The following is a 13,340-nucleotide window of genomic DNA, read 5'->3' as shown; positions in this document are numbered from 1 at the left end:
CTTGAGGCTTCCCATCAGAGTTAATCCTTATACTCGGACCAACTAGACCGCAACATGAAATGAAGCTAAATAGATGCCTTCGTGGGGCCTTAGGTGTAGGCCTTGAGGCTTTCTATCAGAATTCACTCCATGCTTAAGCCTTTTCTACGAATCAAGATATAATAGCAACAAAACGGAGAAATAGATTGATTACTTGCGCCCCAAGTAACTTCGGACTTCTCGCTTATCAAGGATTGTCGTGGATGGGTTGAGTCCACATAGAGTTCTTTTTTATGCCTTGAGGCCAAGGACTTTTAAACTGATCTTTAAATTACATGCCCGCCGGGCTTAAGACTTAGATCTGATTTGAACTCTGACGCGATTCAGATCGGATTCAAGTGCTGAAGACTCATTTTCATTATGACTTTGCTAGAAATAACTTGTATATAACTGGGAATATATAACATGTTATTGTGCTTTTAAAAGAAAGAAAAGACAAAGACAGAGCAAAGATAGTCGGGTAAGTTTGAACCTTATTGGCCAAGGCTGAACTTCTTACAAAATCTATCTTTGTGGCTCTGTCAGAGGTCTGAAAGCTTTTAGAGGGGTTGACGGGGGAGAAGAGGATACAAAATGAATCGATACCACCATGAACAAGGTAGCAGAGCTATTACAGGGGTTTGGGAAGGTTTATCCCGAATGGGATGAAGGCTTGTGCTGACTACAGCTTCGTTGAAGGCAAATCTGGCTTGAGCAGAGTTTTGGCTTTTGTTTGTTTGTTTGAGTGTCCTTAATTCTGTCTTCTCTTCCTCCTTTTATAGACGACTTCAGCTTGGGTTCCTGTAGCAATAGCGGTGCCCGAATGCGGTTTGGTGATGACTCACTAGCTTTTTTACATGAATGCCACCAATAAAGTACTTTATTGGGCTGTGTAGTGACTGAATAGCCTACCCCCTGTGGTCTTTGAGCAGGTAAGCAGGTGGCCTTTGTAACTTGTGCCCAGCCGAAAGCCTCTTTCCTGCCTCCTAAGTTTTCCTCTGGGCCTTGGGTTTGGGCCGACTTTCTCTCTGGCCCAAAGTTCAGATTTTATCCCAAACAACTTGCTAATTGTCTAATATGATTTATGAAAGAGATGCGTTTTAGAATAATCACACTCATAGGCTAAAGTCCCTGCTTTGTGAATTCCAAAAACATGATTTCTCAAATCATCTCATCTATTTATATATGCATGACTGATTTTAACATTTTAATTGTTCTTTCTCAGGGCATCATCTAATATGATTTATGAATGAGAGGATTGTTAGGATTAGTCTTACTTGTGCACTAATCTAGGCGTTTATGTTTTCTGTTTTATGAGTTACTTCCCCCCATATATTCATTTAACCAACACAAAATAGTAGGGAGTATGTGAATCATTGTTTTCCATTTGATCTTTGATCTCCTTTCAAATTTCTCAACATGTGTACATGAATTATTGTATGTGTACGTCACATAAGTCAAAAGAAGCAAAATCTAAAGTCACAATTACAAACAAGCACACTTTAGCTTCATTTCTGCATCATATTTTCTCTTGGCTTGCAAAAGCAATTGCCGTTGATCGAGTCCTTTCGACCCTAAAGCTCTGCCACCAACCGCGGCTTTTCTTCAGCTTTCAGTTTTGACTCCTGGGGGAGTTTGGAGAACAGAAAAATGAACAGGATTCTGCCACTTGATCCTTCTGTCGTAAATTCCGCTGCATCACACGGACCAATCAGTTTGGGATTGTGGAACTATCTAATCTGAGATGGAGTGGTCGTGCCAGCAGAGGAGCATGGAAACGCAGCGTCTGAGGATGTAGAACCGTGTCTTCTGTTGCTTTGCCATCATCAAGCATCGTTTTCCGAACCCGATTTTCCGGTGGCTCTTGCGGCGGCGAGTTTGGTCTGTTTGCGGTTGTTGGAAGTGAGAAGTTGTCATGGGGAGTCGGTGACGGCGGAGATCGGTGGTGGGTAACAGAACAAGATAGATTAGTGCTGAAGGAATATGGATGGTGTGGTGGTGGTTTATATAGTTTATAGGATCATCCTCGAGAGAGAAATGAGTGCAGACATATCCGGTCCCACATATTCAGATTGTTGAAGTCATTCATGCTCAATTTTACGTTATTGTCCCTTCCCTTATTTCATTCAAATTCTACCATATATAATTAGTTTAAAAATACTTTTAAAATGACTTAAAACGTTTTTGATGAAAATGATTTCGAAACCAACCCTCAAACATCTAAATGGATCCTTTAAAAAACACTTTATGCGCCTCCTACAATTTACTGTTTTTTTTTCGAAAAACACTTAAAGTACTCGAACCCAGAATCAATTTTAATAATTTTAAAAACAATTTCAAACGAATCTATAAATGTGGATCAATAGTAGCTTTTGTAGCACACCCATAATTGTGAATCAATTGTAGCTTTTGTGGCACAAAGGGCATTTTAGTCATTACGCAAACAAGAACAAGATTCTGGTCAAAAGATTGTAGGGACAACATTGCAATTCGCAACTGTCTGATGATAAAGCGAGGAGAAGCCGTGTGGAAATGCAGATGGGCCGTCTGTGTCCAATGACCAACGTCCACGTGCAGCCCCCACCATGCAACATCCTACGACTGCCCCTCGTGTCACTTTTGTCCTTATCCAATTAGACTAATTTGTTTTGTGTGCTGACGTTCCTGTGTCTACATTATCCACGTTTTTTCAATCTTTCAAGACGCGAGAGGCCGTGTTAGGGGGCGTGAGAGCGACCGGCAGGTCGGCCAGCGCACGCATTCGATAAACGACATACCGTATGTGACAATGGGGGTGATTCGTTGTCGACGTTACACCATTTGTTAGTAAACAAATAACAACGGCGCCTAACAACACCGGGACTCTACTGGATTAGTTAGCGAGGCGGGTCTCTCGGGCCATCTCCAGCAACGGAGGGCTAAATATAATTCGAGCTTTAATAAATTTTTTATAGCTTTATATGATAAATGATCGGTTGATGATAATTTCGTGTTTTAATTTTAGTTTTAATTGTAATTTTGGTCCGTCACTAAAAAAAATATTTTCTTTTACCCTCTTAGTCGAGATAGGTTTTTATTGTTTGAAGGCTATTATGGGATTTTGTTCGCCGTTGGAGATGATTTTCTGTTCGAGAGATTTTATCTACAATTGAGGAGATTAAGTTTTTATAATCATCATATGCTCCGATGATTCAAGAGAATTTCCACCGGTGGCGGGTAGGAAGTGGGATTGGATTTCAATACTATGTTCGGTACTCAAACTAGTGGCAGAAGAAAGAAGGGTATGCAAATGTTTGGTACTCAAACAACCATGATAATTCATAAGTCAATTTAAATAAGAAAGTGATGGAAGAACAAATCTGCCAACAAGAAATGAATCGTGCAAGTGGAGAAACTTCCATCGGTTTAGTTTAGGTACTACATTGTAATTAGATCTACCAAATACGCAGGGGTTTATCATTTATGTTTTCAGGTGGTAATATTTGTCAAGGAGCTTCTCTGAATACTCTCCAAAGGAAAGAGCAGTGTTTGGTGGAATCAACTCAAACACGAGACCCGAATTAAAAACGAAAGAAGCAGAGCAGAGGAAAGCAGGCCTTGAACATTTTGATTTGTGTCAAGATTCTAAAAGACGCTAGGCACTAGTCGGACGGCGGGTTGGGGCCTAGCACCTTAGTTCAACTGCACTTTCGTTTTACCTATGCTCTGATATAGGTGTATCTTATATTTGATCACTTTCACACACTTACATAGTATCTCTAGTTAAATAAGTTTAGTTTTGGTTTTTATTTATTCACATTTCTTTTATTAGTATCACTACTGTTGCTCACTTGGCTACATCACTCCCACGTGACGATCAGCACGTCTCGACTCCAGTCAAGGTTTGTCATTGTTTTTGTATATGTCCCCATAATAAATTTAATTGGGTACATTATTTCCCTTAATACTACTTGATAAAATTTGCAGAAATATGGGCACTATTTTTTATTGTAGACATTTTTTTTTAAGTCTCATAATATGTAAGATTTGTAGATCTATGATCCAATAAATTTTGGAAATTTTAAATTTCATAATTTTTTAGATTTGATATTGGATTTAAATCCTTTAAATCCGTGAGATATGAGTTACATTAATTATTTGATTTAATCCCTTAAATGTTGTTAATTGGAGTCATTTTCAAATAATAAAAAAACAAGAAGACAATGAGGTGTTTTAAATGTTGGACTCAATCAACAATTTTTAATTTAAAATACAAAAAATTGACATGAAATTATAATAAATACTAAAATGTTGAGGTGTACAAAGTCAAAAGATTTTGATAAAAAATTTAAAAACTATAAGGTTTCAATCTAACAATCGAGATGACCAAGAACCGCAACCAAAATAACTCATGTTTTATCTTTGTTTTTAGTTCATCCCTAGTATCCGGATAGATATAATCCGGTGATGAAAATTTTAAAATATAATAGAAATTATGAAAAGAAAATAGTGTAATAAAATACTAGTTTAAGAGCAAAACTTTAAAAATGTCAAAGTGTCACGTAAGCTGTCAAATTCAAATTTTATGTTTAAAATTTGACATCTCATTGGGAGATGCTCTAACATATCAAAACAAAGCTAGAGAAGATTAGAACAAGATTATACCTGTTTGGATGCCAAATGGTGACTGCAGGTGGCCGAAAAAACGCTTGTAAAGTGAGATCTTTTTGCCGGAAAATTGGGGAAGGTTTTCCCAAGGTATTCTGCGTCCAAAGGTTACCAAAACTACTCAAAATCACACCAGACGTACTCCAAAACACAATCTACCAATTTCCCCTTGATTATGGCTCGTAGGGTTCAGAGAGAGGATGAGAGATGGTGGTGGGAAAGTTGCTGCTGTTGTTGTGTGTTTGTTGTTGAATTATATACATTAACATGTGCGTGTTGAGCTCGGAGAGAGAAAGAGTTAAGGGAGAGGGAGTCACGGGAGGGCGAGAGTGAAGAGTGGGAAGGGGTAATATGGGGAACAAGGGGACAAATGTGGGCCTTAGTGGCTCACAAATGAAAGCCACAAAAAACGAAACGGAAAAATATGTCTCGAAACGTAAAATTAAACTAACATGTTGTTATAAATAGGCAAAAGTAGAGAAATAACCTTTGGTAAGAACGAGGACGAAGTGGTGCAAAATATCACACTGACAAAAGTATTGCAGATATTAGAAAATGAGGGATACTGAGAGTATTATATTTCTTCATTTTCTCTTCTTGATGTTCTCCTCTAACTTTGAACAATTGAAGTGCTCTATTTATAGAGCCACTTCAATGGAAAATTACAAAATGATTACTATTTAGCTTGTGAGTTTATGCTATATACATGTGATACTTTACTATACACATGTGGGCAAACATACCCACTTTTTACAACACTCCCCCTTAGATGCCCACATATCAACATCAGTTGCCTTATTAAAACCTTGCTTGGAAAAACCCAGTGGGAAAAAAATCATAGCGAAGGAAAAAGAGTACAACTTTATCTGGATGGTGTTGAGCATGCTTATGTTGCCTCGTTAAAACCTTGATAGGAAAAACCCAGTGGGAAAAATCCTAATCGAAGGAAAAAAAGTATAACATGCATGTATCATGGATGCTCCCTCTGAATTGTATCTCCCCCTGATTCCGCATTCTTCAAATTTGTAAGCCGACGTAATCCGATTCCTTACACTAACTTCTGAAATGTGCACTTTGGTAGAGATTTGGTGAACAAGTCTGCTAAATTTTCATTGGAACAAATTTGTCTGACTTCAATAACTTTACCCTTCTGAAGTTCATGTGCACTGAAAAATCTTGGAGATATGTGTTTAGTCTTATCACCTTTGATGAATCATTCATTCATCTGGGCGACATAAGTTGCATTATCTTCATGGATGACAGTTGGAGTGTCTGTCTTTGAAGGTAGACCACATGAATTCCGAATGTGATGGATCATTAATCTTAACCAAGAACATTCACGACTTGCTTCATGTAAAGCAATTATTTCCGAGTGATTGGAAGATGTAGCAACTAGCGTTTGCTTCGTTGATCGCCATGAAATTGCAGTATCTCCATTAGTGAACACATATCCATTTTGTGAGCGGGCTTTATATGGATCGGAGAGAAAACCAGCATCTGCGTATCCAACAAAGATCTATTCATTTATGAGCTTGTTTGAGTAGAAGAGACCCATATATGTTGTCCTACGAAGGTATCGTAGAACATCTTTGACTCCCTTCCAATGACTAATTGTTGGAGCAGAGCTGTACCTAGCTAACAAGTTAACTGAAAAAACTATATCTGGTCTAGTACATTGTGCTAAATACAATAAAGCACCTATTGCGCTCAAATATGGTACTTCTAGACCAATGACCAGTTCATCATCTTCTTTTGAACGGAATGGATCCTTCTTAATGTCCAAAGAACGAACGACCATTGGGGTGCTAAGTGAATAAGCCTTGTCCATGCCAAATCGCTTCAGTATTTTTTCAATATAAGCTGATTGATGGACCAAAATTCCATTAACACAATGCTCGATCTGCAGGCCGAGACAATATTTGGTTTTTCCAAGGTCTTTCATTTCAAATTCGCTTTTCAAATAGTCAGCAATTTTGTTGAGCTTTTCAGGGGTTCCAACTAGGTTCATATCATCGACGTATAATGCCACTATAGCAAATCCATTATTTGATTTCTTAATGAACACACAAGGGCAGATGACATTGTTGACATATCCTTCTTTAATCAAATACTCACTGAGACGATTATACCACATTCGCCCAGATTGTTTCAGCCCATACAGTGATCGCCTTAATTTGATTAAGAACATACCTCGTGGTTTGTTAGTTACTCCAAGCAACTTAAGTCTTTCTGGGACTTTCATATATATGTCAGTATCTAATTCTCCATATAAATACGCAGTGATGACATCCATAAGTCGCATGTCAAGTTTTTCTGAAATCACCAAACTTATTAAGTAATGGAACGTAATTGCGTCCATTACAGGAGAGTATGTCTCTTCATAATCAATTCCAGGTCTTTGTAAAAAACCTTGTGCAACGAGTCGTGCTTTATATCTTGCAATCTCGTTTTTCTTGTTGCGTTTCCTTGTGAATACCCATTTGTAACCTACGGGGTTCACACCAGGCGGGGTTTAGACTACTGGTCCAAAAACACTTCGTCTTTCCAAGAAATTTAATTCTGCCTAGATTGCATCTTTCCACTTAGGCCAATCTTGTCTTTGTCTGCATTCATCAACAGAGCGATGCTCAATCATCACTTAATATAATTTCAATGGCTATTGCAAATGCAAAGATGTCGTCAATGATTATTTCATTTCGATCCCACAATTCATTAGTACATGCATAATTTATGGATATTTCTTTGCTTTCATGTACTTCTGTCTCTTCAGGGACATGTGTTTCATCAAGGACATTTTCTTTTTCTAGAAGTACAGAATCATAAATTGTGGATTTATCATTCAATTTCTTTTCTTGAATGATATCATTTGGGTTCAACTGTGCCCTCATCTTTCTCTTTCGAGGGGCTGAATCTTTTGAACCTGGGGGTCTACCACACTTCAGTCATGCACTAGATGAATCATTCGCTGCCACTTTATTTTGTCCAACAAGGACATCAATCCTTACTGGTGCGTTTGCAGCTGGTATATGTGACTATGTCACTTTCGAAGCATCATTAAATGGATCTGACATTTGATTAGCAATACCTTGAAGATGAACGATCATTTTCACTTCATTTTCACATTGAGTGCTTCGTGGATCAAAATAAGATAAGGTGGGAACAACCCATGTCAGCTTTTGCCGTTCTTCTGGAACGGTCTTTTCTCCCCCTAACGACCGAAAAACTATCTCATCAAAATGACAATTAGCAAAACGAGCTGTAAACATATCACTAGTCAAAGGTTCCAAATATCTAATGATAGATGATGAATCAAAACCCACATAAATTCCCAGTCTGCGCTGAGGTCCCATTTTAGTTCGTTGTGGCTGTGCAATAGGCACATAAACAACACAACCAAAAACTCATAAATGTGAAATATTTGACTGATGTCCAAACACGAGTTGTATTGATGAGTATTGGTGGTTGGCTATAAGTCTCAGTCGAACAAATGATAATGCATGTAAGATGACATGTCCCTATGCAGAGACCAGCAATTTCGTTTTCATGAGCAGAGTGCGGGCTATTAATTGAAGCCGCTTGATAAATGCATCTGCTAAACCATTTTGGGTATGGACATAAGGAACATGATGTTCAACATCAATACCCAGTGCCATGCAGTAATCATCAAAGGTTTGAGACGTAAATTCACCAGCGTTATCAAGTCAAATGGACTTAATGGGATGATCTGGGAACTGTGCTCGCAACTTAATTATCTGAGCAAGAACTCTCGCAAAAGCTACATTTCGAGTAGACAATAGGCAAGCATGTGACCATCAGGTAGATGCATCAACCAAAATCATAAAATATCGAAATGGTCCACAAGGTGGTTGAATAGGACCACAAATATCCCCTTGAATTCTTTACAAAAATGATGGGGATTCATCATCAACCTTTAGTTGTGATAGTCTAATTACTAACTTCCCTAAGGAACAAGCCTTGCAAGGGTTATCATTTAAGACATCAATATGTCTGCTCAATAATGGATGTCCATTAGAGTTGGTAATGATTCTACGCATCATGGTAGATCCTGGATGACCTAAACGATCATGTCAAAGCATATAAACCTTTGAATCAATGAACTTCTAGTTCATGACAGTATATACCTCAACTGTCTTTATGTATGTATAATACAATCCACTCTATAAACCATGAAACTTCTCCAATATACACTTCTGGGTATCATTGGAGGTAATGCATAAATATTCCACATTTTCTACACTTTTCGTTTCAATGTGGTATTCATTCAGACGTATGTCTTTAAACTCAACAAATTTCGAATGAATCGAGTAGCATATAATGCATTCTTTATGGATAATATTGTTCCATTTGGTAACATAATCTGGGCTTTTCTTGAGCCTTTAATTACATCTGATTGACCTGATATTGTACTTTTGCAAGTACCAAATTCGAGAAATTCGATCTCAAAGTATTGAATGCGTGGTTGCGCTGTCTGCAAGACAAAAGTCTTCGTCATTGCTCTTGTTTTGAGAATAACCATAATTTTTATCCATGTTCTCTGAGTAAAGAAAAAGCAGTTTATTCATACTGGAATACTACTTTTATTGAATTGAAAATGCGAGCATTAAACCACAAGGACAAATAACAAGAGTACATTAAACATAAATAATTCAATCGGACCCATAAACTTCATTCCCTCTTTCATTAATAAAGTCTGTAGCATCCAGGTGGGTTACGCTGTCTGCAAGACAAAAGTCTCCGCCATTGCTCTTGTTTTGAGAATAACCATAATTTTTATCCATGTTCTCTGAGTAAAGAAAAAGCAGTTTATTCATACTGGAATACTACTTTTATTGAATTGAAAATGCGAGCATTAAACCACAAGCACAAATAACAAGAGTACATTAAACATAAATAATTCAATTAGACCCATAAACTTCATTCCCTCTTTCATTAATAAAGTCTGTAGCATTCAGGTGGGTTGTGTTTAACTGTCCTGATAAATTGGTCACTGGATCAGGTGTTTCCATTGGTTGAACCTGGTCGAAGAAATTGATATCGACACCCTTCTCCTTGAAAGAAGCTTGATACAGTTCCACCAGATGCTTTGGGGTGCGACAAGTACGCGCCCAATGTTCGTTGCCACCACACCTATGACAACCTCCTTTAGGATTTCTAGGAGTGTTCATATGAGCTTTTCATTTCTGGCGATTTGCATTTTTAAAGCTTGGGCCTAGATTATGCCTTGGAACCTGGTTGTGAAACTGGTTGTGAAACCGGACACCATGGTTCTTGCCTTTCCCTTTCCACCAGCCTTGCTTGTGGCCACGTCATCGTTTGTAATTATTGCCACGGGAGGATATGGTATTCCTTTCAAGGGAAGCAGCATTCACTTCTGGGAACGGTGCTGATCCAGTAGGTCGGGAATTATGGTTTTTCATCAGGAGCTTATTGTTTTGTTCAGCTACCAGGAGCACACATATCAGCGGGTTGTATTCAATGAAGCATCGCGCTCTATACTGCTGTTGTAGGAGCATGTTAGAGGCATGAAATGTACTGAAATTCTTTTCCAATAACATCTCCTCAGTAATAGTATCCCCACAGAGCTTCATCTGAGAGGTAATTCTGAACAACGACGAATTGTACTCAGCCACTGACTTGAAATCCTGGATCCTTAGGTGAGTCCAGTCATAGCGAGCTCTTAAAAGAATCACAATTGTCTGGTGATTGTATTTGTTTCTCAAGGCCTTTCAGAAGGCTAACGAATCTTCAACCGTTAAATACTCGCTCTTTAGTGCCTCATTAAGATGGCGACGAATAAAAATCATGGCATTTGCCCGATCTTGAGATGATGAGCTGCTCTCTTCCCTGATGGTATCTCCAAGATTCGCTGCTTCCAGATGGATCTTGTTATCCAGTACCCAGGTAAGGTAATTCTTTCCAGTAATGTCCAGGGCAGCAAAATCAAGCTTTGCCAAGTTTGCCATTTTCTTTTCTGAAAGAAAAATAAGATGTGTAAGAACTTGCAATAATATGTGTTCTGGAGGAGTACACTGTTAGAACTTCTGGTTCTTACAAATTTTTGATCTTCAGGCCAAAATGTTAAGTACTCGAAACTTCAAGCTCGAGATTTACATGATTAATGAGAAGGACAATTGTACCGCACCATTCTCATCGAAACAAGTAAAGGATGGGCGATTATTCCGCACTACTTTAAAACAGCAGGAAAATTTAAATATGTAGAGTAAGGTGGATGATTATACTGCACCACCTAAAATTGCGATAAAATTTAAATATGCAAAGCAGGGTGGACGATTATACCGCACCACCTGAAATTGCGATAAAATTTAAATATACAAAGCAGGATGGACGATTATACCGCACCATCTGAAATTGCGATAAAATTTAAATATGCAGAGCAGAGTGGGTGATTATTCCACACCGCCTAAAATTGCGATAAAATTTAAATATGCAGAGCAGAGTAGGTGATTATTCCACACCGCCTAAAATTGCGATAAAATTAAATAGCAGGTAAATTTAAATATGCAGGATAGAGTGGGCGATTATACCACTCTACTTAAACTTTGCAGTAAAATTAGATCTGCAGTCCAAGATAGGCGATGATATCGCACCATCTTAAATTGCATAAATAAACATTTAGTTAATAGTCAAGAGTTACACCAAACAAAAAATCAAAGATATAAGTAACTGTTAGATTGAAAACTAGAAGTAAACATGGTCCAAATAGTTCTTCGCAAGGATATATCCAGCAATTGAGGCAGAGGAAGAAGAAGAACAGTAAAAACCTTAGAGGAAACTTTTTTTTTTTCTTTCGATGAAGGGAAATGAGAAATTATTACAGAGTCGTACTGATAACGTGTTATAAATAGGCAAAAGTAGATAAATAACCTTTAGTAAGAACGAGAACGAAGTGGTGCAAAATATCACACTGACAAAAATATTGCCAATATTAGAAAATGAGGGATACTGAGAGTATTATATTTCTTCCTTTTCTCTTCTTGATGTTCTCCTCTAACTTTGAACAATTGAAGTGCTCTATTTATAGAGCCACTTCAATGGAAAATTACAAAATGATTACTATTTAGCTTGTGAGTCTATACTATACACATGTGATACTTTACTATACACATGTGGGCAAACATACCCACTTTTTACAACACATCTATACTTTCGAGCATAATCCTTATTTTCAAGCTGCATTCTACTGCCTTTATATAGCAAGGAACCTTGAGCATAATTAACAAACCCGATCCTAGTCCACCAAAACTGCCCGCACACCTTCAGCAAAATCACTCTGCAAAGACGATCTTATTGCAACGCGATATTCAATTTTCATCACACCAGTTAACTGGTATTGACCAAGTACAGCACATGTTAGTTTCAGATTTGTGAGCTACTAGAACACAACACCTATCAAAAGGATGTGACCGCCACATGGTGAAAGAAACGAAAAGGTAGAAACTGCACACTCACTGCGGATAATTGATTCTCATTTTTCCCAAGCGCAGATGCAACTTGGAGAAATAATTTTGTGTCAAGTAAAGTGAAAAAGAAGCAACCTTTCCAAGACCTTGAAGAGTTTCATTAGCCCACTCCACCACTGCAATAAAAACAAGGAATCGGCTAGAACAACAAAATAATAATACAAAAAGGAAAACCACAATTTGAGAGAAAAATACTCGACAGTGACATACAAACTTTCAATAGAAGAGTACATGAGATTTCATTTCATTATCAATAAACAAATGGCATTGACAAAGTTACCAGTAGCATCTGAACTCTGCTGCTGCTTTTTAAGTTCATCAATTGTCTCGACAACTGACTTATTTGCACCAAATGTGGAAGTTATTGGAGGCAGCAGCGACTTAAGTTGGGGTTCAGAATCTGGGTTGCTGCTGAATTTCGTCAAATTTGTTTCGATGTCCTGATGTGGATCCTGAGAACTGCATCAACAATGGCGTTGCTTTTATCTCAACAAAGGTATTGGACAATGGGATGATGCCAACTAAATTAATCCCCACTAGTGCATCAGATATATGAAGGAAAGAAAAAAAGAACGAAGACAGAATGAAGAGAAACATACAAGTTGGTTGACAAAAGGGCCTCCTTTAGAGAACCTAAGGTTTGAGATGGGACAAAATGTGCATATAGTGCATCCGATGTTGTTGAAATCCTTTTACCAGTCAGTCCAAGATAAGCACCTAGAAAGACATAACACTGTTAAAACAAACTACAGAACTAAGAATTGATGCATGAAGCTAACAGAGAAATTGTATAGGCCATTCTCCTTATATAATTATAATCTAAACGGTTTCTCCTTAGTAATGAAATACTAGAGTAAAAATATCTAGATTTATATACCTTCTGATTGTAGTGCGTACTATAGTATGTCAACGCTTGAAAAACAGCATGCTCCAGTCAAAGGAAAGAAATTGCGTCTGAGGATAGAAAAAGCATACCTACAGATCCTCCCCCTGGACTCTTTGCCGCTATATGGGAAAACCCAATTCCATTCTCTGGCATAGCAAGAGCAGTTCTCCGAAATGTATCTTTACAAGGTTAGACACACAAAATTCAAAAATCCGCAATGTAATTGCATGCATTTACATGTCCTTAGCATAGGCATGTTAGGATCGCTTTCATCACCCTCGGGTGTC

General features: G+C 37.9%; 1 protein-coding gene and 1 pseudogene across 1 annotated transcript; both read right to left on the bottom strand.

Annotated features, from left to right (window-relative positions):
* Positions 1 to 1,383: 1,383 nt before the first annotated feature.
* On the bottom strand, positions 1,384 to 2,017 carry LOC126604756 (small polypeptide DEVIL 10-like). Its single transcript, XM_050272063.1, has one exon. It carries the CDS (start codon positions 1,933 to 1,935, stop codon positions 1,753 to 1,755), a length of 183 nt encoding a protein of 60 aa, XP_050128020.1. The 5' UTR covers positions 1,936 to 2,017; the 3' UTR covers positions 1,384 to 1,752.
* Positions 2,018 to 11,920: 9,903 nt separating this feature from the next.
* On the bottom strand, positions 11,921 to 13,242 carry LOC126602704 (3-hydroxyisobutyryl-CoA hydrolase-like protein 3, mitochondrial; annotated as a pseudogene).
* Positions 13,243 to 13,340: the final 98 nt, after the last annotated feature.

This window comes from Malus sylvestris, chromosome 15, assembly GCF_916048215.2.
Source record: "Malus sylvestris chromosome 15, drMalSylv7.2, whole genome shotgun sequence".
Lineage (NCBI taxonomy): Eukaryota > Viridiplantae > Streptophyta > Magnoliopsida > Rosales > Rosaceae > Malus > Malus sylvestris.
This window is presented reverse-complemented; position numbering and strand designations above follow the sequence as displayed.

What these genes read in the sequence shown, in the direction of transcription:
- LOC126604756 (XM_050272063.1), bottom strand. Translation starts at nt 1,935, where the DNA reads ATGACAACTTCTCACTTCCAACAACCGCAAACAGACCAAACTCGCCGC.